This window comes from Cherax quadricarinatus, chromosome 78, assembly GCF_038502225.1.
Source record: "Cherax quadricarinatus isolate ZL_2023a chromosome 78, ASM3850222v1, whole genome shotgun sequence".
NCBI classification, from domain to species: Eukaryota; Metazoa; Arthropoda; class Malacostraca; order Decapoda; family Parastacidae; genus Cherax; species Cherax quadricarinatus.
Window position 1 is genome coordinate 6,217,316 of NC_091369.1, and position 27,815 is coordinate 6,245,130.

The 27,815-nt window shown below is 37.7% G+C and overlaps 1 protein-coding gene across 4 annotated transcripts in view; it reads right to left on the reverse strand.

Annotated features, from left to right (window-relative positions):
- LOC128701583 (serine-rich adhesin for platelets-like) overlaps positions 1–27,228 on the reverse strand; it is a 48,696-nt gene extending 21,468 nt beyond the window's left edge. For 2 of the 4 annotated variants that reach the window (XR_011394175.1, XM_070101613.1), the window contains exons 1-10: positions 26,545–27,228; positions 25,047–25,131; positions 24,139–24,499; positions 21,573–22,128; positions 19,353–20,536; positions 16,993–17,169; positions 10,921–10,992; positions 6,524–10,414; positions 4,241–6,383; positions 2,739–2,833 (exon numbers count right to left, since the gene is read on the reverse strand). Coding sequence is in view for 3 of the 4 variants with exons in the window: in XM_070101613.1 (XP_069957714.1) it covers positions 2,739–2,833; positions 4,241–6,383; positions 6,524–10,414; positions 10,921–10,992; positions 16,993–17,169; positions 19,353–20,536; positions 21,573–22,128; positions 24,139–24,499; positions 25,047–25,131; positions 26,545–26,747 (8,767 nt within the window). In the remaining variant the exon portion in view is untranslated. The remainder of the gene's footprint in view (positions 1–2,738; positions 2,834–4,240; positions 6,384–6,523; positions 10,415–10,920; positions 10,993–16,992; positions 17,170–19,352; positions 20,537–21,572; positions 22,129–24,138; positions 24,500–25,046; positions 25,132–26,544) is intronic. The other 2 variants (XM_070101614.1, XM_070101615.1) reach the window with 2 other exon arrangements.
- Positions 27,229–27,815: the final 587 nt, after the last annotated feature.

The window sequence follows — 27,815 nt, forward strand, 5'->3', positions numbered from 1 at the left end:
AAAAAATTTATTTCAGAGCAATTTTAGATGAGTAATTCTTAAATGTCTTTTTCGTTAATTATTATTTGTATGAGTAACTCATCAAGGATTCATTAATTACCTAATATGGTGTCCCTCCCTGAACCTAATAGTAGTCCTCAACTAATCAGAAGATAAAGTGACAATACTCGCTCATTAAAGAAAGTTCCTCCACAGATTTTGTTTAACTTGGTCTAGTCAAATTACTTAATACCTACCAGTTATTCAAAAAGAACTTCTAAATAATTTAACCCTTTCAAGGTCCGTACCATAGATCTACGGCTTTACGTTGAGGGTCCAAACCGTAGATCTACGCCATGAGCTCAGCTCACTCTGATAAGCTGTGAGCGGTAAATTTTGGCCTAAATATGAGAGAATACATCTATGTGGTATGGGTGCACCACATAAAACAAATCCTGCAGCACACAGTGCATAATGAGAGAAAAAACTGAGACCGTAATTTCCAATTAAAACAGCAACTTTGCAGTGTATTTTCATACGTTTTTTATAGTTGTATTTGTGATTTCTTATTCTCATTTTATAGAATGGAAGATATATTACAGAAATAGAGATGATTTTGATTTGTTTTAGTGCTGAAAATGGCTTGAAACTGAGCTCAAAGTAGCAGAAATGTTAAATTTTTGGCGATGTTCAAGAGTAAATAAATGACCTTACACATATAATACACGCCAGCTGGTGGGTCTAATATACGTTCACAAATGTGCTGATATTATTTATACAGTTACATGTATTACAATATTGCTTGACAGTAAATCTATTTTTTTGTTTGAATAAAAATTCATTATGTGAATTAAAAATCAAAATGGAATTTATTTGTAAAGCCTGAAAGAATAACTAATGAACAGAGGAAATGTTAGTTTAGTGCCAGGAATGCCTGCATTGTTTATTCTGGACCCTATTTTGAAATTGGAATACATGTATTTTGAACTTTGCATTAAATTGGCAAAATTACCAATTTCCAATCACTTTATTTTGTAGTTGAAATAGTTGAGTTGGCGATTTCTTGTGCTCAATCGATAGAATAGAAGTGATACTAGTGAAACAGCTAAGAATTTGGTCGACTAGAATAAGGTAATTGGCCTAAAGTGGGAGTCAAAGTCGGCAAAATCACTGATGCGTAAATATCGCTGAAACATCAAAATTCGTGAGAGCACAAATTCGTCAATTTTCCATCAAATTTCATACTTTTTGTTTTATTACCTTCAGAAAAAGATTCTCTACCATTTCATAAGAAAAAAACAAGCAAAATTATTTTTTGAAAATTCTTGGACACTGGTGCACACTTTGATAAACCCTGAAAGGGTTAAAAAATTTTCAACTATTTGATATGACTCACATAATCGTAATGACATGATTCCAAACAAACCATACCATGGGCAGGGATAGAACCCGCGATCAAAGTCATAAAACTCCAGATCGACACGCTAGCCACTGGGCCAGCTGGCTACACGAAAATTCGTCCAACTAAGTATATTTATACATCATAGGAAGGTTAGCATAGACACCACTGTGATCACAAGTGCAAATTTTTACAGACAAATCTCCCACCAGTATGGCTGTGGCTAGCTCTAGCTCAAGTCCCCTCAAAGCCGTCATCATGCGGGCTCTCCCCCCGCCTGTGGTATGGTTTGTTTGCAATTGTGTCATTAATATTTGCTGAGTCACAATGACAGCTCTGAGGGGACTTTAGCTAGAGCTACTCAAGACCATACTGGCAGGAGATTCATCTGTAAAAAACTTGCATTTGTGGTTACAGTGGTGCCTATGCTAACCTTCCTATGGTGTATAAATATATTAGTTGGACGAATCTTATTGTAGCCAGCTGGCCCAGTGGCTAGCGCGTCGGCCTGGAGTTTTATGACTCTCTGATCGCGGGTTCTATCCAGCCCATGGTATGGTTTTCTTCAACTATTTGATAATTTACCTCAAACTTAAAATTGTTTCAATTTCATTATTGTATACTGCTGATGATTGTTCAACCATATACATGTACTCATATCTTCAAACATATAAGTGTTTCAATCTCATTGTTTTAAAATGTACTAAATTGTAATACTTCACGTGTAAATTGTTTTAACCCTTAAATTGTCCAAACGTAGGTCTACGTTCACATGCGTAGCTCTCCGACCTTGATTTTCCTCATTTGAAAGCATGTAAAAAAAAAAAAAAACGTAGATCTACATTCAGAGCCTGCCGCACGTCAACGTAGATCTACGTTCGGAGCCTGCCGCACGTCAACATATATCTACATTTGGACAGTTTAAGGGTTAATGTTCTAAATTGTAATACTGTACTTTCTATAAACTACATCAAAACTGTACTTATTCTACACTGAATTGCTCTACTAGACTTATTAAAGTCATATAGCATTAACTAACAGATTACTCCATTCTCTTGTACTCATTGTAACTCATCTAATGAGCACATGAACTGTTATTGCCTTATTAGTGGTAAGTGCCATAACCACTGGAAACTTTAAAAACATTATAAAATACTAAATACAAGATAGGATACCACAAGCTTTAGCCCTCCTCCTGCAGTTGCAAACTGTAAGGTAATTACAAACAGCTCTACTGAATACAATACTTACATCATTGTAACCAAACTGAGAAAATATAAATTAAAAATAGTATTTTTTTATGACAGTCTTGACTGGATAACAGCTCTTTTCCACTCTGACTTGAGAGAAAATTACACACCTGAGCCTAAGAGTACCTCACGCCTCAAGGAGTCAGATTCAGGTCCAGTAACTGTCTCATACAAGTTGAAAATTGCATCCTCCAGCTCACCATGTCTGTTAAAGATAAAAAAAAAATTATTATTGTGTAGAAGTATTAAAAATGAGATTTAAAGATGTCCCCTTATGAAACCTGTCCTCACACAATGCATGAAAACTTTGCGTGCACACACACACACACACACACACACACACACACACACACACACACACTCACACACACACACACACACACACACACACACACACACACACACACACACACACACAGTGATGTAAAACTGAGAGAATAAAAACAGACAGAGAAAAGAGCCAAATGGATCTGGACAAACTGTAAGTTGTTGCTTGAAGTCAACCCCAGTCCTAGAGACGAGCATTGTGGGTTTTTTTACACAACATACATTCAGCACATCTTAAGAGTATGTAGCACCAGTATGGAATCCAAACCTGAAATAAAGAACATTATGAAACTGGAGTAAGTGCAGGAGTAAGCAAAGAGGACTGTTCCAGAACTAAGACATGATTATGTGGAGAGGCTAATGGAATTAATCTAACAACACTGGAGGACAGAAGAACCAAGGGATTCACGATTACTTACAAAATACTCAGAGGAATTGAAAGGGTAGATTTGAATACTGTTCGAGAGGCAAGAAAGAAGTACAATGGGACCCCCGTATCCACAGGTCCTGTATCCACAGTTTCAGTTATCCACAGTTTGCCATGGCCCAAAAATAACCCTTAATTTTGCTTAATAATGGCCTCAAAGTGCAAAAGTAGTGATGGCAAAGTTCTTCAAGGCCTAAGAGAAGCCATGAAGTGCTTCCCATCAGTGAAAAAGTGATAATTCTATATTTATTGTGCATAATTTATTAATTAAACTTTATAATAATAATAATGTATGTAAACAAAAAATGACATTCATATAGGGTTAGCTCCTAACCACGGTTTAAGTAACTGTGGCAGGTCCTTGGAACGTAGCCCCTGCAGATACGAGGGTCCTACTGTACTTGAAGACGCAGCTGGAATGATCGTAATAAAGAAATGGTGGAGCCATGCTTCACACAGTTTTAAGTGTGGGCATGATAGCGACTATGAGGCTATGAGGGAGTGAATCTGGCAAGTGGCAAGTTGAGAGGTGGGACCAGGAACTGAGACTTGACTCTTGCAACTACAAATAAGTGAGTGCACCCTGCATGTGTGCATGCATGTTTCGTTGTTCATTCATTCAGTCTCTCTCTCTCTCTCACTGAACCACAAGCAACGGCTTATTTTGTGGTTGCCATTTTAAAAAAGGCTGCCATACTTTAACAATGAGCACTTTGCACAAGAATATCCACAAACTGAAATGTTATTAATTGGAGTTAATGTTTGCAAGATCTATACTCCATTATGCAGCTCCACAAGAGCTACATAATGGAGTACTGTAGACTACTTTATAAATACAAACTATAAAAAATTACTTACTGATGGCATGATTCTCTTCCAGTTTTAGCTTCATTCTCTTCTAATTCACAAAACAGACTTCTTCTTTTTCTCTGCAGCCACAATTTTCCTGACTGCCTAGGGTATTTTTCTACCTCTCCTATCTTGATTGGCTGAATTCTTCGTCTCTTCTTATGGGGGCTTTGCTGAGGTTCCATTTTTTCCATTAATTTACTCATCTCTTCAAAGGAATCCTCTTTCAGTCTTTTCCTATTTGTAAAATGTTTTTCCTTATCACTTGACTCACAGATACCATCATCATAATTAAGCTTTTCATCACCTAAATTAATTACAGCTTGTAAATTTCTACATGATAAGTCTGTCTTTTCATTGTCAATTAACTGAATGTCTCTCTCAGTTTGTGCTGAATTTTTCCTTGCTCCTTCTTCATTCCTTTTTCTACCCACATTTTTCTTTAAATTATTTACTTCATGCTTTTCTCTTGATATTAAATTTTGTTTTACTTTGCCCTTTATTGTGCCTTTACTTTCTATAGTTTTTGAGGTCAATTGTTTCAACATACTTTGTCTTTTTCTAGGTTTATCACTTACTATTTTAGTTCTCTGTTTATCATTTTCTAAATTTAAACTGAACAAATCTATAAAATTTGAATCTTTTAAGGTTAATAAATCTGTCCACTCATCACTATCCTCATTTTCATTTTCAGAAGGGACTTCAATCCTCAAAACATCACTATCTTCCTCCTCTTCTGTCTTATCAAAGTTATTATCAGGTTTTGAAAAACAGTCTTTTCCACTTTTTTGCTTGAAATTAACATTTTTGTCTTGTATATTTTGATTTAAACTATCACCACCATTTTCTCTTAAATTTGTATTACTTGAGCTTTTCAAACACTCTGAAACTGTGTCATTGAACTGGTTAAAATTTTCAATGTCTATGTGCTTTTGTGAGTGCCGTTCCGGTACGTCGTTCTCAAGATATTGATTATGCTCGTGTTGCTGAGCTATTTGCACATGTTGTGGTTCTCTTCTATTCATAATGAGTGCCTCACTGGGTAGTGATACACTACTTCCAGCATCAATGAGTGTTTTCTCACTATTACTCTTACTGTCATATTCTGCATTTAGCTTCTGGCTGTCAGAGCCTAACAGTTTGGCAGGGATGTCATCTGCATTTACAACTTCAATTGATTTCAAGGTAAGAGAGTTATCCTCCAGGTGTTTTAGAATTGAGGTTTCCCCAGGACTATGAAAAATACTTATTCTCTTAACATCTGAATTTACATTTATCATCTTTATGTCCAATGAAGATAATTTTGTACTTTCATCTTCAAAATGCAGAGAATGTGTATTCTTTCGAGATTTGTCTTTATTCATACTCAAAATGGGCTCTGTATCCTCAGCACCTGTGGTAAATACTTCAGTATCACTGTTATGCTGAGGACTAGTGGCACTTTTCACATATTTTGGATGCATAACAATATTTGATGGAAAAGCAACTAATGCTTTCTTTTTCTTAACAATTGAATGGCAAATTTGGCCCATTTTCTTTTCTGGGGTTAAAGGTAAATGCTTATAGGTCATTAAACAGTCTTTCTCTGAAGATTCCCATAAATCACCAGTGCTCTCAACTGACCTGGGTGGTGAATCAGCATTATTACTTTCTTCAGGTGAATTTAGCAGTGTGCTCTGTCTCAGTCTAGTCTCTTCAGCTGCTGCTTTCTGCGACACATTTGCATCTATTTCACAAGTACTGATACTCCTACAAGTCGGATCTGAAATTTCAATCTGTTTCTCTATTTCCAAGAGGCTTTTATTATTTAATAATGATGCTACAGCTGCTGCAGATATTAATGCTACACCTTCACTATCCTGTGCACAAAGAGTTATTATTTCACTTTGGACACCACTTGCATTATCACATCTGACACTACTGTCTGAGTCACCTACATTATCTGTAGCTAATAATACTGTTGGCTTACCATCTTTGACATTATCAGAACTGAGTGGGACATCTGAGGCTGTAACAATTACTCCAGTTTTATCTTTTTGCAAATTCAGTTGATCAGAGATCAAGGGATCAACACTACTAGGTAATTCATTTTTAAATGAATCATCTGAATAGATATCCTTGGCTGTTGGACATGCAAGATCAGGTACATATTCTGAAAATGCAACAGAAATAACATAAAACTCTTCTGCAATAAACATAATATACTTAATTTAATTTATAATTCACTTTAAAATTACATAAATAATCAATAATTTAAAACTAAGACAGGGTATAAATTAATGACACTCTTACCTACAGAATATGATCCAGTACTAGCTATCCTTTGATGCCTAGAGTGCTTCGGTGTAACATTTTGAATCTCGCCAAGCTCTCTCTCAGAATGACGATGAAGGGATACTGCAGAGGCATCCTTTTTGTATATAATAGTGCGAGCACATCCAGAAGATGAACGAACACATAAATTATTATCCTTAACAACCCTGGTGTGGAAGATGACTTGTTCAGGTGTGGCCTGACGCCACATTTTATTAGGACTTTCATCCTCTGTATCAGTAATGTTAACATCAGAGGTAGACGAATGGAGTGCCAGGCTAGATGACCAACGAGCTTTAAGATCCTTGGGTGATAGGGAACTAAATGGCTTTGACTGCTTTCTTTTTAATTTACAACCCCAAGAAGAAAAAGGAGTCATATAATTTTTCGAGTGATTCGGATTTAAAGATTGGTCATGGACATTATTTTCAAAATGTTCACTGTCTCTGCCAGCACCTTCAATCATATAATCGTAAATTTCAGGAAGCTCATGAAATTCAACAATATCTAACAGCTTTAATTCATTTCTAGGTATTTGAGTTGTCATATCTGGAGAGGTTGCAGCATGTCTTCTGTTCTTAATTACAGACTTTCTTCCTCTCCCTCTGCCCCTTCTGCCAGTCCTAATTCTATTGTTATTTGTTTCATTTACTATTACACTGTCAGATGGCTGTGCTTCAGATGGCTCCCTAGTACATGCATTCATATCCTTAACTACAACCTCTATTGTTACTTCATCAACACTAATGCTCTCTCTACAAAGAGCTTTACCCCTTCCTCTTGGTGCACTTTGCCTTGTGTTGGCTACTTGACCACCCTTTGTAGCCCTGCCTGATTTCACTGTAGAAGACCTTTCCTCTGGCTCAGTTGTGGATAATCCAGATTTTCGACATCGACCCCTTGATCGACCACGTCCTCTTGCACGAGTCTTATTTCTTTTCCCAAGATCTTTGTCAGGTGTTTTCTTAGTCTTCACAAGCACATTTTTGCAATTTTTCTCCAGTGGTTTTATTCTATTAGTTTCTGGAATTTCAGATTCTGACTCATCTGTTAAGCTGATATCAGAGCCAAACATGTCCATAACTTTTTTCAACTTTGTATTAACATGAGTACATTTTGTTTTACTTTTATTTTTAGAATCTTTGTTCACAGATTCAAAGATGGATTTCTTTAATGTATTACCTGAATACGAATTTTTATCTTCCTTTACCCGGGAAGAAACCTTTGTAGTGCTCTCACAATAAACATTAATATTACATATCTTTTGCTTCAAAACCTCATTACTTGTACTTCTGAACTCCTTATTTTCCACAGATTTATCAGTATCTGTTAATATAGCTTCACCTCTTTTCCTTCTGGCAGATATTCTAAAATGATTAGTACTTTGTGTACTCTGTTGTGATGAAAAAATTTCCTTATATTCATCCTCAACTGTGTTCTGCACCAGTATTCTTGCCTCCAGAGTACTTTGTTCACAAGCTGATATGCTCCTTTCACCAGGTTCACTAAAATTATCTTGTGTAATTCTAACCAACTTTCTGTCCTTTTTGACTTTGCTTCTAGTCCTAGGGGTGTTTTTCAAAGACCTGGGCTTTTTATTCACACTAGGATTAGTAAGCACTATGAGTTTAGGGTCAGCTTCATCTTCAGAATGTTCCAATTCAGCAAGACTTTGGTATTTCTTTGATGGTATTCTTTTCTTGTTGACTTGTTTACCTTTTGCAGGATCTTTGATTTTTTTCTCATTTTTGTCCGAAAGTTCAATTTTTGTAGAACAATGGGAATGACTACTTGACTTTTCAGCTTGAACATTCAAATGTGTACTTCTAGCATCATCTGAAAACAACTTAACCATCTCTTTCTCAATTACCTCCCCCATTGATTTCCTTGACATTTTAGTAGAGCTTATGTGAGAGCCCAATTGTATTTTTTGGCAATCAGGACTGCTGTTAGTTACACTAACGTTAGTGCTCAAATTTTCTATTACACTTGTTTCCCACACGGTTTCTAACCTGGAAGGTGAGCGTATGTCAGAGTCTGTTGTTAAGGAGCGCTCTGATGGCATGTAATATGAAGTGCCTACTGAGCTGTTTGAATAAGGCCCACGAGGATATTCTTTGATTAGTGGGGACGAGTCTGCAGTCATTTGGGAAACAATGGGTGGAAGTGGAGTGTTAAGGTCCCTCTCCTCCTGACACAGAGCTCCATGCTCACCAGGGAACAATGGGGTTGTAGGTTCTAAGCACACAGGAGTCATGGGGAGCAACTCTCTACAGTTTGATGATAAAAGTTCACCAGCCTTACATGGGGTGTTCAGGTTTTTTATTTTTACTTTATCACACTGACCAAACACGTTAGATGAATCAACATTTTCTGATTGTATATTTGCTGACAAAATAAAATCTGTATTAAAACCTTTAGAATTGTTAATGCAACCTTCATTGTTTTGATTATGGTTAAATTCTTCAGAGAGAATTTGTGTTAGATTCTCAAAACTACCAGCTTTACTGTGCAAATCAATAAGTTCCATACTACCTACATCTGTAGCTTGAGTTTCAACATCTGAACTTTCGCTATCGTCATCGTCAATGCGTAAAACTAAATTCTCCTCCTCTTCTATGTCTAACTGACACTCCAACTGTTTACTTGCCTGTGCTATACCCCTCACAGAGTCTAAATTGTCACTTTTTAATGTACTATTAGAACAATTACTATCTGTCTTAACTCCGTTTTGTTTTAACCTGGATAAACTTAGTGGTTTTTGGTTTGACAATTCCTTATTTATAGATTTTTTACTAGACTTAGTTTCTTTTCCAATTTCTCCTGCATCTTTATCTTCTATTATCTTTTTAGCAATGTTCAATGGCTTTGAATATGGCACTTTAACTGTTCTCTTTGGTGATCTTTTGTTTAATGGAGGTGAAAATTTCAAGTTGGCTATAGCTTTCCGTGGGGCTCTGCTGGGTATTTTACACTTTTGTGGTGTGCTGAAATCTAGAACTCTAACATGACTGTTCTTGTAACTTGGAGTACTCTGGCTTCCCTTCTTTGTTGTTCTGGCAATAAACTTCTTTGATGGAGAAATACTCTGTGAGAGTTGAAGAAGGGCTTTCAGTTTTGGAGACCTGCCTGTATTACATTTATTGACTGAAAAATCTGATGAATCATTACTATAAGTTTGTATCACATTCAAATTTAAACCTGAAATTTCTTTTTGGCCTTTAGTGCTACAAACATCATCACTGAGACATTCAACTCTTATTTCTGCATTAGCACCTCTATCATTATGTGATCCTGTTTCTAATGTTTTTAGTTCTGGGGTTTCTTTCTGATCCTGGTCCTCACCTACATCATTTTGAAAAGTATGAGGTAATGTTTCAGTACAGCTATTATGAACCAATGAAGAATCTTTTGAAGTGTCCTTTACAGCATGAGGCTCCTCTTCTCTGAGTGGTGAGGCAGTTACTATATCTGACTGTCTATTTGACATTTGAGTACCAAGCACCTCATTAGCTTTAACAGGAGTTACTGAATTAAGAGCAAATGAAAAAGCTGTTGCTACAATATTGCTACTTAACACAGATTCCTCCAGCTTTGTTTGCATTCGTTTTGTTCTTTTTCCAGCTTTCCCTATGCCTCGCTTTTTAATCTTAGTCATATCAACGTGTCTCCCAAGTGGTGCTTTCTTGCACCCTACGGGGGACTTTTGAGTAGATTTTATACTCGCTGCTCTGCTTTTCTTATTGGAGTTGTTAGCTTGAAGAGGTCCATCAGTCTTCTTAACATCTGGCAGAGAGAAGCTTACATTATTGGGCAAGACGTAGGTAGTGGCAGGTTGAAAAGTTCCTTCAGATTTTCCATTAGCAGCAACTGAAACAGAAATATAGAATGTATTCACAAACCTAACAAAATCTATAAGATACTGTAGAGGAACTAATTTTATAGATCTTGGTTACCTGCATATGTCATTTTCAATAAAAATGATATATATTATTTCTTGCTATACAGCTAAGGATCTAGGCCCATTATTTCTAAACACTGAAGCCAAAAGCACAAGGCTGCATATTTATTTACACCACAACCAAAGTAACACAAGAAAACTATCCCTTGTTTTTTGTTACCCAATTCTTAGTTGGAAACTGCCTTTTCTCTTTCAACTTGAATATTCACCTCTAAACTTCTGTACCTGAAGAAGTGATGGTTCACTTGCCTACAGAGTTGACTCAACTTCTCAGCTCCTTTATCTGAAGAAGTGTTGCTTTCCTCTTCCCCACATGACTATCAACACGCTGTAATACATTCTCTGCCTACATGCTCTTTTACTGATAATGTAAGATAATTAACTGAATAAAATTTGAGCATATACACTGTCATACCTGAAGCCTCTGCATGATGAACTCTTGGTGCATCACACTTTGGGGCAATAAGCACAGGTGGTTTTTTCCAAGCTGAAAAAAAAGAGGATTTGTACTTAATTTCAGGCACTTTTTTTCTGACATTAACACAATAAGTCTTTGTACAGTCCCTGTATATATTTTATGCTGTACTGAAGTTGCTGTACATTTTACAACAACACTTACCATTCAAACTGGTTTATAGTTCAAGTTCTTTTTCCCTTTCACTCTTTTTATTAACAGTAAGCCCCCAAACTTATGCTACTATGACTTACCGTGATCCACATTTACAATACTACTGGCACTCTGGAACTGCTTATTTACATACTTGTAATAGCTGATCTGCAATTATGATCACTGCAAATACTGTATTTTCTCTTTTCCCAAATGCATTCAAATTTTTTATATCATTTTAATATGTAAGGAGTAGTTGAGAACTACAGATTTAACATTTATGATTCTTTTAATGCTAAATCATAAATACAGAGTACAAAATAATTTTTCTTGGTTAGTTTTTCTCAAATGCACTGGCATTTAGCATCTGTTCTTTTCATGCATGTGTGGAGGAGTTCATATATTTTTGGTAGAGAATGGTTAAGAACAGTAGATTAAATAACTATGTTGGGCTATGACAGTCACTGCCATTGGTGTCTGAAAATTGGACACGTTGGTGTGAGGTGCTGTTAAGTTTATTTAGGCACAGGTACACATAAGAACAGTTGTAACACATGGTGTAAATTACCTAGGATAACCCCAAAAAAGGTCAAACAAAGTGACTTATTTCAATTAGGGTACCTAATATCGACACTATAAAGTATTAGTGAACATAAGTAAAAAGTCTCAAGTTAGATACTATGTGGGGATGGTGGGGTGGTGAATAGGCGAATGAGAATATGTACTCACCTGTATATGGTTGCAGGGGTGGAGTCTTAGCTCCTGACCCCACATCTCAACTTGCCAGATTCACTCCTCCCTAACCTCACAGGCCCTATCATTCCCGATATTAAAACCATTGTATGAATATATGGAGCCTGCCTCCCAATTATTATTATAATCAAGGGGGAAGCGCTAAACCCGGAGGATTATACAGCACCAGGGGAAGGGATGTGGAAGGCATTCAGGCTTAATTCGGGGAACTGGAGCACAGATCCAATTCCCTAAATCAAGAGCCCCTCACCAACATCAAGGAACCTTCCTTGAGGGGCCTGCCTCCCAAATTTCCTCACCAAGATCATTCCACTTCCCAACCACTTTGATATTGAAGAAATACTTCCTAACATCTCTGTGGCTCATCTATGACTTTAATTTCCAGCTGTGGCCTCAAGTACCCGTGTTCTGCCTCTCAAATATCTTGTCATTGTCTATCTTATTAATTCCCCTGAATATTTTGTGTTTTTATTATGTTCCCTCTGGTTCTTCTGTCTTCCAATACCATTAGGTCCTATTCCATTACTCTCTCCTTGTAGCTCATGCCCTTTAGCTCAGAGACAAGCCTTGTTGAATACTGCTACACTTTTTCCTGTTTTTTAACTTTTTTTCAGGTTTAGGTTTCATACTGGTGCTGCATACTCCAAAATGGGCCAAACGTAAGTTCTAAAAAGGGCCAGGAATGAATCTTTGTTGTGATTCTTGAAGGCCAAATGATATATGTCTGGTTATACAACTGGCCAATCTACTCACTTCTCCATTATCATGTCCTTTTCTTTCTGTATTACATTCTCTTACAGTTTTCTTTTTTCCCTCCCTGCATCTCTGGTTAAACCAAGGGCTCTCTCTTGGTCTTTGTTGTTTCTACATCTTTTTGGTATGAAGGTTTCCTTGGCTTCCCTGAATTTTCGAACTAAGTATACTCCAGCATATTATCTATTGATTTACCTTCTAATTCACTGTACTAAGCCATTACATTCAGAAAGTCTATCAATCCCTCAAAACTCTGCCTTCTAAAGTTTAGTTTTTCATGCTATCCACCTACTGTATTACTCTCTACTTCTACCTGTTCACACTATCTCAGTGAAGCATTATACTGGTCACTAATACTACACAGCATTATACTGGTCACTAATACTACACAGCATTATACTGGTCACTAATACTACACAGCATTATACTGGTCACTAATACTACACAGCATTATACTGGTCACTAATACTACACAGCATTATACTGGTCACTAATACTACACAGCATTATACTGGTCACTAATACTACACAGCATTATACTGGTCACTAATACTACACAGCATTACAATGGTTAATGTTTCACTACTACTACTACATAACACTACATTTTTCATTCCTTCACTACTTCTTCAGACACTGTCACTCACAACTCTTTCACTGCTTGACAGACAATGGCAAAAGCTGACAAGTGGAAATGAAGACACCGGTAGCAGAGACTCCTTTAAGTTCAATGCTATGCCTAAGGCTTGACTTTATTAAGTAGACAGGAATAAGCAAATTACACTGCCTTATACTATGGCAAATGAGCATTAAAAGGTCAGGCTTGGATAGAGAAATCTCATAAATTGTGAGATCAGGTATAAGTGAGGTCAGGTATTAGTAAGAGAAGGGGGTGGGGACAGGGTGACAAGTTCATTATATGAATCACAGAGAGAGTTAGTAGTAGGTCCAGCCAACATATACATTCCACATTTTTTCTCAATGGTTTTAGTGATGTGGATCATTGCTCCTTCCATAATTTTGCTTATGATCCTGTTGTTCTTGTCGTTCTTCCCCAGTTCATATGAGAATAAAGGATGCAATGTACTCATGAGTGTTTTGTATTATCCCTCCTGCAGGCACAATTATGTTCCTGAAGGCATGTCTGAAGGTCTCTGCCAGTCTCCCCAACAAAGAATTTACTGCAACCACTGCAAGGTAATTGTGGTATATTTTGCTGGGGATAAATATGTTGTAATAAATTTTATGAAGCATAAAGCTTACCTTGCAGTAGTCGCAATAAATTCTTTACCGGGGGAGACCGACAGAGACTTTCAGACACACCTTCTGGAGCATAAACATGCCTGCAGAAGGAATAAAACCAAAAATGTGTGAGTAATACATCACATCCTTCGTTCTTACCTCATGGACTTTAGAAGAGCACAACTGTTACATCACAAGAACAAGATCAGAAGCAGAATTCTGGAAGCAGCAATGATCCACCTCACTAAAATCACTGAGCAAGCCAGTGTAATGTACAGTGGAACCTCAATTTTCGCACGCTCCAGTTATCGGACGTTTCGGTTTTCAGACCGTTTTTTGTGCGAAATTTTGCTTCAGATATCGGACTTTGCTCTGGTTATCGGAGGTATGATACGCGTCTGCCCGCCTGGCCACCCGGGGGACGCCGCCAGTACACCTCAGTCTGCCTCTGTCACTGAGTGAGCATTACTTGGTGCATTCCAAAACATTTCGTAATAATTCCTTGTTTTTGGTGCTTGTTTTTTAGCCAGCATGGGCCTAAAGAAAGTTTCTAGTGCCAGCCCTTTGATAAAGAAGGCGAAAAACACGATAGAGGGTGGTAGTGGTAGTGACGGTGGTAGAGGGTGGTAGTGGTTGTGATGGTGGTAGTGATGGTGGGAGAGGGTGATAGTGGCTGTGATGGTGGTAGAGGGTGGAAGTCAGGGTGGAAGTCAGGGTGGAAGTCAGGGTGGAAGTCAGGGTGGTAGAGGGTGGTAGTAGTTGTGATGGTGGTAGAGGGTGGTAGTGAGGGTGGTAGTGAGGGTGGTAGAGGGTGATAGTGGTTGTGATGGCAGAAGAGGGCAATAGTGGTCGTGATGGTGGTAGAGGGTGGCAGTGATGGTGGTATAGGGTGGTAGTGATGGTGGTAGAGGGTGGTAATGGTTGTGATGGTGGTAGAGGGTGGTAGTGGGTACGATGGTGATAGAGGGTGGTAGTGATGGTGGTAGAGGGTGGTAGTGATGGTGGTAGAGGATGGTAATGATGGTGGTAGAGGGTAGAGCTGCAGGAGCTCTCTGGACAATTTTTTTGTGCAACAGGGGTCCAGTGACTCTCAAGCTGGTCCTAGTGGCATTAAAAGATAAAGAAGGGGAAATAACTCCCAGAGAAGGATTGTTACCTGAAGTCATTATGGAGGGGGAATTTCCTTCTAAACAATAACCCCAACTTCCTCTCCCCTCCTCACCTTCCATATGCCAACAAGAGTCTTCAATAAAGGTATGTAATGTTTATATATATTTATCATTGTTTTGTGTATGTAAAATTATATTTGTTCTTTAAAAAATTAATTTTTTGTGAATATTTTTGGGTGTCTGGAATGGATTAATTGTATTTACATTATTTCTCATGGGAAAAATTTATTCAGTTTTCACACGTTTCAGATTTCGGACCACCTTCTGGAATGGATTAAGTTCCAAAACTGGGGTTCCACTGTATGTGTTGTCTGGACCTATTACCAAAACTCTCCATGATTCATATAATACAGTGGTACCCCAAGTTTCAAACAGCTCCCAACTCGAACAATTAAGTAAGTGTATTATTGTAAGTTCTTTTGTAAGTGTATTTTGGGGGTTTGAAATGGACTAATCTAATTTACATTATTCCTTATGGGAACACGTTCGTTTAGTAATGGCACTCAAACAGCCTTCTGGAATGAATTATGGCCGAAACTCAGGGTACCACTGTAAACTTATTAGTCACCCTATCCTCACCCAGTACAGTAAGTTCTCATTTAACATCACTGACAGGTTCTTAGAAACTGTGACCTTAAGCAAAATGACATACGTATAAGGAAACCAGCTTTACCACAGACTAATTGATAAGTATAACCAACAGGGGTGCACAGTGCACCTCTAGCACTCAGTGCAACAGGGTTAAATCAAGGAATAAATGTTTGCCAAGGGAAAATTGTAAGGTGAGCCTCCTACCACCACTCAGTTCAAAAACGAATGTACAAACTCCACACAGACAGTGGCGCTAGTAAGGAATCTATTTTTTTCCTCATCAGCATTATAACGAAACGACATTGAAGGAAACAACATCAAGTGAGGACTTACACACTTGATCTTGTACTTTATGGCTATATGTGTGACCTATTCTCCGTGGGCAAGTGGAACAGAATTCTTCCTCCACAAGCCATGCGTGTCATAAGAGGCAACTAAAATGCCGGAAGCAAGGGGCTAGTAACCCCTTCTCCTGTATTTATTACTAAATGTAAAAGGAGAAACTTTTGTTTTTCCTTTTGGGCCAACCTGCCTCAGTGGGATGCGGCTGGTGTGTTGAAAGAAATAAGATGTGTGACCTATGTTTATCGACCTATGTTTATCGAAGTCTAACCTCAAGGTGCCTGTTTGCTTTATAAGATGATGGATGTATTTGCTCATTACCATGAATGTGCCATACCTGATAATGCCCAGCCTTAAACAAAGCATTGTATTACAAGAATTCCCTGCTAGCAGTGACTATGTCTCATTGCTTTCTACAGACCACTAACCACCCATATCTCTGTATTTGTGAACTCAAATTTTTCTCTTAAAAACAGTCTCTCTACATATATAATTAACTCTCATTTTACTCTTCAAAACAGTCTTGCTTCATCTCTTTTGCTTCTCTGCACACTGCCTCTATGGTAACAATCCACTGATGCAATCTAACATTTGTGACACTTAAGTTTTTTTTTTTTTTTTTGCTGAATATAATATTTTTCTTGTAAGGCAAAGCTGATTACTGCTAGTTGCTTGCAATTTTGAACAGCTGTTTCCATTTGCCATAACTTTCAGCTGGATGGATATGTAGCAACAGCAAAATCTATAATCACAAAAAGACCTATTCTATAATTACGTCTTTGAGTTTAGTGGGGCAAGCTCCAGCTCTTGGTCATGTCTCTTAATTTTTGAATGATATGAGTGAGCCTTATATCCATTTTTGAATCCTTGTACAGGGTTTGCTAAAGTGTCACAGCTTAGCTCATTCCAGTTATTTACCATTCTTACATGAATCACAGCCAAACTGTAAAGAGCTAAACATTGGTTTGTGGAAAATGACAAGATTCAAGTTCAAATAAAGGCACCAAATTCATTACAAGTTGCTACATACCATTTGTGATTTTCCTCCTTATACAAGCTCTAGGTGTCTGCTGTGATGCAAAAGGTTTTGTCTTAATTACACTCGAATCACACTGGTTATAACTCATACCTCCATAACCCATCCCAAAAAACTGAGGTAAGGTTGAATACGAGGAAAGTGGCATCATTATTATTGTAGCTTGGTCATCTGTAAATCATAACAAACTCAGACATTATCAAACAAAATTTCTTCAAAACAAAAACGGACATTTACACACTTAAAAGACTATTCTAATGTTCTTTACATTAGTCACACCACTTTATTCCAAAATGTTAAGAAGCAAGGGTAATCATGAACTAAAAATGATTTCAATTAATACTATCAAGCCAAGACTCTTTTCCTCCCTATGACCTAAATCCTTTAATATTTACCAGTACTATATTAACCCCTTCACTGTCCAAAGCCAAGAAATTAAAAGTTCTCACAGCATCCACATTATTTAAAAAAAAAAAATCTGGAATGGGAAACTTATGGAATTACACAGGTGGAAAGTTAGCAGTCTGGGCAAAATTTATGCAGCAGGGATTCTGCACACTTTGAGTCCTATTTTAAGCTAATTCTATTTTTTAATTTAACCATATTCCTAGCTATTTTGCTAGTATGCCTTCCGCCTTATTGATCGAGCATAAGAAATTATCAATTCAGTTATCAGAACTACCCTATTACGTGTACAGAAGTCAGCAATTTTATCAATTTTACACACAAAAAAAATTACAATTTAAAAAGAGTCCATAATAAACACTGTAAACATTTCAGGCACTGAAACAACATTTCTTCTGTTCATTAGTCATCCCCAGGCCTCCACTATATTACACCTGCCTTCCATTTTGAATTTAGCACACAAAAAATTAAGATTTACCTTATTGCTCAGATAACAAAATATAACCAAGAATGATTGGTCATGGTTTACACCATCCCAATAACTGAATCAACCTTGTTAATACTACAACAGACTAGGCAGTTTAGAGGCCTTACCCATCCTCAAGAAAATTTGAAATAGAATTTTTTTTTTTTTTATTAATACACTGGTCGTTTCCCACCAAGGTAGGGTGGCCTGAAAAAGAAAAACTTTCGCCATCAGTCGCTCCATCACTGTCTTGCCAGAGGTGCACTTACACTACAGTTATAAAACTGAAACATTAACACCCCTCCTTCAAGAGTGCAGACACTGTACTTCCCATCTCCAAGACAAGTCCCGCGTGCCGGTTTCCCCGAATCCCTCACACTCCAACAGCACGTTAAGTCCTAAAAACCATTTGTCTCCATTCGCTCCTAACATGCTCACGCATGCTTGCTGGAAGTCCAAGCCCCTTGCACATAAAACCTCTTTTACCTCCTCCTTCCAACCTTTCCTAGGCCAACTCCTACCCTGAAGGTAGAAGGGAAAGGGGTCATCTCAGGAACAGTTGGAGAGAGGGGATACAAGAGTTTGATCTTCAGGGGCTTAAAGATCCAGAAGATAGGTGTAGGGGTAGATTGATTGGGACATGCACTGCTTTATCTTGTCAGTCCTAAACACTTTTACTGTGCATTAAATAGTCATGCTTGAACTGTCACAAAAAAAAGCCAAAACCCACATGCCATGACTGGTATTAAGTACTGTAGTTTGTAAGGCTTAAAACTAGTTTGCCCAAAATGCTTTGCATAACAAAGGGTTTTCATTAGAATATGTTAAGATAATGTTCCTCATAACCATAGCCAATATGCACATAATTCATAACCAAGCAAACCCATCTACTGTAACTTCCATGTACAGTGGAACCTCAGTACTTGACCAGTTCCTTACTTGAACAATTCAGTATTCGAACGCTTTGCTCAGTAAACAAATCACTCGGTGGTCAACTGTTTGCTCGGCACTCAAACAAACAAACAACCTGCCAGAACTTTGCTGCAAACTATTGCATGTTTTCTCACATTTTTGGTGTTTTTTATATTATTTGTTTAAATAAGTCACCATGGGGCTTAAGAGGGTTAGTGATAACTTCCAACCAAAAAGAAAATTGGTTGGGAAAAATTTGTTCAGTACTCGGACAGATCACTCGAACAGCCTCGTGGAACGAATTAAGTTCGAGTGCCGAGGTTCCACTGTAAGTGTAGTGTAAATGATGACAATAACCATCAATGAGAACAGGCACCCCACCTTTTACTTGCCCACAGTAATGCTCTTATGGTCAACCATGACAAACTCATCTTATGCATAACTCATGCAAAATTTACTTATTTTATTATTTTTTATTAACACATCGGCAATTTCCCACCAAAATTTAATTGTGATCACAAATGCACAATACAGCTAAATAACATTTAGAAATAATACTTTGGGAACATACCTGCATTTTCCTGTCCACTAGCAAATGTAATGATATGCCCATTATTTATCGCTTCCTCTGGGATTGGTGGAAGCAGAATAGTAGTGATATCTCTATCATTTCCATTAATAATCTGTGGGACGTGTTGTGTGAGCTCTGTTCCTTGTTCATCTTGTCTTGAGGTGAAGACACTAATGCCAGAAAGACTTGGAGCAAGTCCAGCAGAATCATTTCTTGTTATTAGTGAGTTTGAGAAAGGGCAAACAGATGCCGCAGCCAAACCTGCTAATTCAACATTGCCCGATGCCACATTTTGCATAGATGCAGGGTATAGTAATCCTGTTCCTTCATCCACATAGTATGAACCTTCCACATAAGGAAATCCTTCTAAATTTACTGGAGTAAGTTCGGATAAAGTATAATTATCATTGCGTGTCGCAGCAAGCTGGCTATTGCACACTCTAACAGACGTAGCAATACCTGGTATTGTTTTACTTCGCACTGGAAGGACAGCTGAAGGTACAGTGGTTAAGAGACCTAGACCATTCTCATAATTTGCAGAAGGTTCAAGAATTTCAAGAGTTTCACTATATGGTAGAACATGCAAAGGTTCTGTTACTGGCAAGGATTCCTGGACTGAATCTGATTTTTGTCCCACACTTTCTGTTGCCTGTATGTCAGATGCAAAATTGTTACTTTTATCTGGGCTAGCTGAACTAACATGACAAGATATACTGGGTGCTGTTGCTAATTCTTCAGCTGGAGCATCATCACACACAGATGCCTTGTGACCAGTAAGGAAAGGAGAGTGCTCATCAGAGTTTTCAGCCATACAAGCACCAGCTTCACTTGGAACCCCTGAAATAAGCACATCTCCAGATATTTTGGGCACAGCAGAACAAGCATTAAATTTATTTTCTTTAGTTGGAGTTTGATCTTCTTCATCACATTTACTTAATCTTTTTCTAGGTGTGGCAGACTCCCTCTCACCTGAGTCACCACCACCTTCACATTCATTAAGTTTATCAGGCCGAGAAGACTGAAAGTCAGCAAATTCTTGTAAAAGTTGTTCCCCAAGATTATTTTCATCTTCCTTTATTTTTTTTTTAATTGACTTGGAATTCTTTCTTTTGCTTTTGGATTTGAGACTTTGTAATACAGGAGAATTCGTCGATAAGGCTTTGGACGGAATAGCATCCGGTGAACTGAAAAATAATGTATATGTCACATATTTCCTAAAAACATTTTTGCATTGTGGATAAATTAAATATTTTTTATAATAACTTTTATTACAGATTTTCAGTGATTAACCTCATCCTTTATTGCAAGTCAAAAGTATGCAATTTGATATCCAAATCTAAATCAGTCACCTTACTCCTATGTTCACTTTCAACTTTCTCTCATCCCAAACTTCCACTCTTTGCAACTTTAGAATCTCATAGTAATCAGCAAAAAGTACTGTGTCAACATTTTGAAGATTCCCCATAATTTAATCCCACCCCTCTCCCAAACACCCTAGCATTTACTTCCTTTACAACCCCATCTATAAATATATTAAACAACCATGGTGACATTACACATCCCTGTTAAGACGGGAAGTAGTCTCCCTCTCTTCTACACACTAACCTGAGCATCCTCATCTCTACAGAACCTATTCCATATACTTGCTGCCACAGCTCCTCTATCCACTCTTCATATGTTCCATAAATGCAATAAAAACTTCCCTATCTTTATCTTCTCACATATATCTTCAATGTAAACACCTGATCTACACATCTACTCATCATCCGCAATCCTACATTCCACATTAAAGTTAAAATGATGCACATTAAAGTTAAAATGATGCACTATATTTCACATTACTGAGTGTCAATTAGCTTCCTGTGAAGCAAGATTTGCTAGGTTATTGCAAGAAAAATGCAATCCAACCAGTCCTCTCCTGTCTCATTTCTCTTACTTTGTCATAGAATTACAACAGGTTGGTTAGACAAGACTTGCAATCTCTGAACCCATGCTAGTTATTGTTTATGAAACCACTTCTCTCCAAGTGTTCTATCATTCTCCTTCTGATTATCTTCTCCATTACTATGCATGGTATACATGTCAGTAAAACTGACATGTATACCATGCAAGTATATGACTACCTCCACAATAAAGCTGGATGATATGATATTTAAGTACTATGTATTAATAAATAAATCTCAGATTTCTGCAATAAATGCAAAATATCTATTACTGTACCTGAGTGAAGAGGTCTTTTGGCCAGATGGAGCAATATTTTGAGTACTGCCTTCACAAGCCACTGACTGAAAACTTCTGGCAGCACTTCTTGTTATCCGACCCTTTACACCTATTGGCTCACTACTTGGTAATTTCTTATTTTTCTTATTGGATGTTTTTGATGATGTGTTTGAAACTTGTACAACTGCCTGTGGAGGAGAAGGGGAGGCTGGAGGAGAGCAGGCTAGCAAACACTCTTCTGGAGGCTGCGCATACTGTGAAGTAACCTCTGGCAATGAACGATTATGAGCTGCTTCAGACACTGATGAATGATTTAGTGGGGAAGCAGGTAATAAATGAGACATAGGTGAACGTACGTTGTTAGGGGTAGAAGATGGGAGACGAGAATGGGAGGTAGGAGAATAAAGCATTGAAATTTGTTTGAGTGCTGAAGTTGATGGTGGTACTGGTGTTGATAGAAGTCTTGATGCTGTCAATGGGGTATCCTGCATACAGCCATTGTTAGACTGGGAGGAGCCATTACTTTTCAATGAAGTTGATTGTGGAGTACCAGAACCTAGGAACAAAAGTAATACAAATGTATAATAGTAGTACTGTATTTTATTTTTACCACACCAGACATCTTCCACTAAGGTAGGGTGACTCAAATCAAGAAGAAACACATTCACCACTATTCATTCAATAGCTGTCCTACGAGAAACACGTGGGCCCAGACATTAGAAAAGAAGATATATTACATAAATAGAAATAATTCTGACTGATTTCAGGACTGAAAGTAGCTTGAAATTAAGCTCAAAGTAGAGGGAATGTTCGATTTTTGCTGCTGCAGCAATATAATTCTTTTTTTTATTTTTTATTAACACATCAGCCGATTCCCACCAAGGCAGGGTGACCAGAAAAAGAAAAACTTTCATCATCATTCACTCCATCACTGTCTTGCCTGAGGGGTGCTTTACACTACAGTTATAAAACTGCAACATTAACACTCCTCCTTCAGAGTGCAGGCACTGTACTTCCCATCTCCAGGACTCAAGTCCGGCCTGCTGGTTTCCCTGAATCCCTTCATAAATGTTACTTTGCTCACACTCCAACAGCACGTCAAGTATTAAAAACCATTTGTCTCCATTCACTCCTATCAAATACACTCATGCATGCTTGCTGGAAGTCCAAGCCCCTTGCACACAAAACCTCCTTTACCCCCTCCCTCCAACCCTTCCTAGGCCGACCCCTACCCCGCCTTCCCTCCACTACAGATTTATACACTCTCAAAGTCATTCTGTTTTGTTCCATTCTCTCTACATGTCCAAACCACCTTAACAACCCCTCCTCAGCCCTCTGGATAATAGTTTTGGTAATCCCACACCTTCAAATTTCCGAACTACGAATTCTCTGCATTATATTCACACCACACATTGCCCTCAGACATGACATCTCCACTCCCTCCAGCCTTCTCCTCGTTGCAACATTCATCACCCATGCTTCACACCTATACAAAAGTGTTGGTACAACTATACTCTCATACATTCCCTTTTTTGCTTCCACGAACAAAGTTCTTTGTCTCCACAGACTCCTAAGTGCACCACTCACCCTTTTCCCCTCATCAATTGTGTGATTCACCTCATCCTTCATAGACCCATCTGCTGACATGTCCACTCCTAATTATCTGAATACATTCACCTCCTCCATACTCTCTCCTTCCAATTTGATATCCAGTCTTTCATCACCTAATCTTTTTATTATCCTCATAACCTTACTCTTTCCTGTATTCACTTTTAATTTTCTTCTTTTACATACCCTACCAAATTCATCCACCAACCTCTGCAACTTCTCTTCAGAATCTCCCAAAAGCACCGTGTCATCAGCAAAGAGCAACTGTGACAACTCCCACTTTGTGTTTGATTCTTTACCTTTTAACTCCACACCTCTTGCCAAGATAATTCTGACCTTATAAAAAAGAAAAAGTAAGGAAAACAAAAGGTGAACTGAACAGAAAAGTGAGAGATGTGTGTGTTCAGGTTTGAGTGGTGGTGGAGGAATGAACTGGCTGTGTTCCTGAGAGGTCATCATGCATTGACATAGAAATGCCTTTTAATTTTTCAAAATGTTAACTTTTAATATATCAGCTGTTTCCCACCAAGGTAGAAATGTACACATTTATCATCATTCATTCTCTAGTAGCTTTCCCAGAAGTGTAGACATCACAATTTGACCACAATAAAATGTGATCCTTCAGACTACTGGTACTGTACTTCCCACCCACAGAATTCAAGTCTACCTAACCAGTTTTTCCTGAATCACTTCATAAATTTTATAGTGCTCCCTCTGAATTCATGGAGGATATATTTCTAGAGGTCCTGCAAATTAAGAAACCGATACTGTCCATATAACTGATTTTCTCAGATTTGGGCTTGTTTTACCTGTGGTATCAAGATTTGCTTTGGCAAAAGTTTAGGGTTTAAAGTCAATACAATCACAGTACACAATCTGTTTTCAACATTTTAGAGAGAAATAAAGCAACAGAAAAAAATTAGTCAACCAAATTAGTACATTAGGAAAAATTACTTACCAAAAACTTCGTCAAGAAGAGACTCAAAAGCAGGATCTGCTGTAGTTTCAGAGACAATGTGGTCCAGTTCTCTGATGGGGGTCATATCCCCAATGGAAATCATGGACGAATAATTTACACTGCTTTTACGTCTAATACTGTCATCAGGACTTCCTTTGGTATTACTAGTGCAAACTCCTTTGTTCTTATTACTATTGCTGCCACTAGTGTCATTGCCAAGAGCTGTGGTAGCACAAGACTCTTCATCACCACCATCATCTTCAATACCACTAGTTTTACTCTGGCTACTTAGTCCTCTATTGATATTTTCTGCTATTTTCTCATGAAGGGCTGTATTCTCAAATAGATTTTTAAGTATCTTCTGAAAGTTGAAAAAGAAAATAACAAATAAAAATTATAATTTATCAACAATTACTAAATATGTTAAATTAGACACATGTGCAACTCTTGGGTATCTTTATTGAGGAAACGTTTCACCACACATTGGCTTCATCAGTCCATACAAAGGATAAACTTGAAGAAGCCACTGTGTGGCGAAACGTTTTCTCAATAAAGATACCCAAGAGTTGCACATGTGTCTAATTTAACAACGTGTCGGTTCTTTGAACCATTCATCTACAATTACTAAATAGTTATATGTCATCCTTATTCAGACAAATATGTGTATAGGGGTGTTCGAATAATAGAAACTAGGCACCACTTGTTTTCATATTAAAAAATAGTTATTAATAAGCTACAAAACATTCACACGTGGATGATTACTAACAAACACCCTCACTAACACTACTTTTCCCTTATCTACCCATACCTCATCTATGGAAAATGTGCTTGGGGATCCACTTTGGCTAACACCTCAAATTAATTATAACTGAACACGAGAAACCTCTCAGAACAATCACAAATTTTACCTCAAAACTGGCTTCACTGTCCAAAATTGGACTAATTCCATTTGTTATATGGTCCGAGGCCTGGCTTCTTCTTTTAACTTGGTTACTAAAATAAACAAAATATATTACATAATTAATCAGTAATTCCAATGCAGCAACATACAAAATATGCAATAAACATTATTTTATAATTAAAGTTTCAGCTACAGACCTGAGCACATAGTGTATGGTCATCAGTATTTAACCTATTAATGGTATACAAATGAGACATATATTGCTGAGACATTTCACCTGCACAGCAAGATTCTTCAGTTGAATACATGGTGACTAGTGTAATGGAGATAGTTGAGGAAGTGGAGATTTGGAGGAATTCAGTCTTTCAGTCTTGGTAGAAGTGGAGAAATCAACTTGAGGTGTTAAGGAATGGTGCCTTTCCTCCAGACTCCAAGGTAACCCACTTATCTCCCATGAATTTTTTTAATTGGGGGGAAACACTACTCACAAGAATTGTATAGCAACTGGGGAATGAGAAACAGGTTCATTTCAAGGAAGTGGAAGTAGTCTCTTGAATTAAGATGATCTCACCAGCATTAACTTACAGACAGGTCTCTCACAACACAGATTTAAGTAGGCACTTTTTTATTACAATGCTAATCATATTTTTTTTTTCAACAAGTCAGCCGTCTCCCACCGAGGCAGGGTGACTCAAAAAGAAAGAAAATCTCCAAAAAGAAAATACTTTCATCTTCATTCAACACTTTCACCTCACTCATACATAATCACTGTTTTTGCAGAGGCAACCAGATACAACAGTTTAGAAGCATATACTATAGAGATATGTAACATATCCCTCCAAACTTCCAATATCCCAAACCCCTTCTTTAAAGTGCAGGCATGGTACTTCCCATTTCCAGTACTCAAGTCCGGCTTTATAAAAATAATTGGTTTCCCTGAATCCCTTCACTAAATATTACCCTGCTCACACTCCAACAGCTCGTCAGATCCCAAAATTATTTGAATGTGGCTCCAGCCTATGTGAAACACAGTTAGAATTGGAAGAAATTAATTTGGGTTGGTTCCCACTCAGAAAATTTTCTTCCATGCCATAGGCATCTATTGGCTGCAGGTGGTGGTAGGTAATCATAGCTGATGTGGCTAGTAGTTTGCGGAGGTGGTAGCAGTTACAATCCAAAATATTACTTCCATATAAGGTGGTGAGAAATGGTGATAAGCAGTGTTAGGTGATGATAGTCCTGACAGGTGATCATAGGTGACAGGTGGCTGGTAGGCTGTGGAGGTGGCAGCAGTTACAATACAAAATATTACTGGCCATGAGTGATGTAAATTTGTCATCAATACACATTTTCAAGTACACTCATGTTTAAACTCGTTTTATCACATACTATTAGTAATTATGTATTTCACTATGCACCAACATACACATTTCCAGCAGTACATGGAACTGAATACCAGATTTATTTATATATTTAATATAAAGCCTCAGTAAAACATCACTTACCCTTTCCTTTTCTGAGGTGCTGGGTCAAACTCTGGACCAATTAAAGGCAATGATGCAGTCCCTCCACCAATAGTGTCTCCTCTTGAATTATCTATATCATCTATGTTTGTGTGAATGTCTGCAGGAGGAGTGGCAAGAGGACTGCTGCTAATGGAACCACAAGGATTTGGCTCATCTACACGTGATGAATGAGCCCCTGGCATAATTTCTACACGGATTGGTTCACAAGATGATGATCCAGGGAGACTTTCTGCAGGTGTAGTGTTTATCTCCAGCACTAAGGAAATATGCACAGGCACTTATGAGAATTACCAATTACAGTACCTTTACATTTTAAACTGATTTTTAGTAAAAGTAAGATATTAAGAATGAAATGGAGCTGATGTGTTTATAAGATCAAAATAACAGATGTTGTATCAAATTAATTGTAGGAATATGTAATCTACAACCAGACTGAAACTGTTCATAAGAATCATTTTAGTGATGAGAAAAAATACATAAAAGGAGGATAGGTAGTGATGAAGGAAGAGGCATAAGAGGAATGGTAGACCGATGAGGGTAGGTACATAAGTGGAGGATTGGTGGAGTGATGAGGGACAGTACATAAGAGGAGGATTAGTGGAGTAATGAGGTAAAAGAGAGAGAATCAGCACATGAAAGATTTTTACTATGAAAATTAAAAATGAAAGACTACAAGAAGAAAACATAAATAAAGAGATGCAGGAAAACAAAAGAATAAATGAGAATAAGTGAGGTACAGTATTATTATTAGTGACAGTGAAATAGCTCACCTTCTTTAGGTCACCTTGCCTACTGAGAGATTCCTAAATATATTAATGTGCAATATATATAACTTCACATTATCTCTATAATAAATATATGCAGTAAACTAAACAGGTAAATCTCCAAGAACAGAAAATAAAAACAGGGTAGAAAGAATCTGTATATTCCAGCCTCATCAGTCAGTCTCTACATGTAGCAAACTTATTTGTAGATACAGAACAGGCAAGGATGGAGCAAAATAGGATGACTAGGAGGGAGTATAAATCTGGGGTGCAGGGAAGGAGAGGTAGGGGGTCATCCTAGGAAAGGGTGAAGGGAGGAGATAAAGGAGTTTTGAGTGCTAGGGGCTTACATATCCAACAGGCTTGAGTAAGCATGGAAGACAGGGGTGGAGGCAAGTAGTTTTTATGATTTGATGTGTTGCTGGAATGTGAGCAAGATAATATTTATGAAGGGATTCAAGGGAAACCAGTTACCAGAACTGCCCA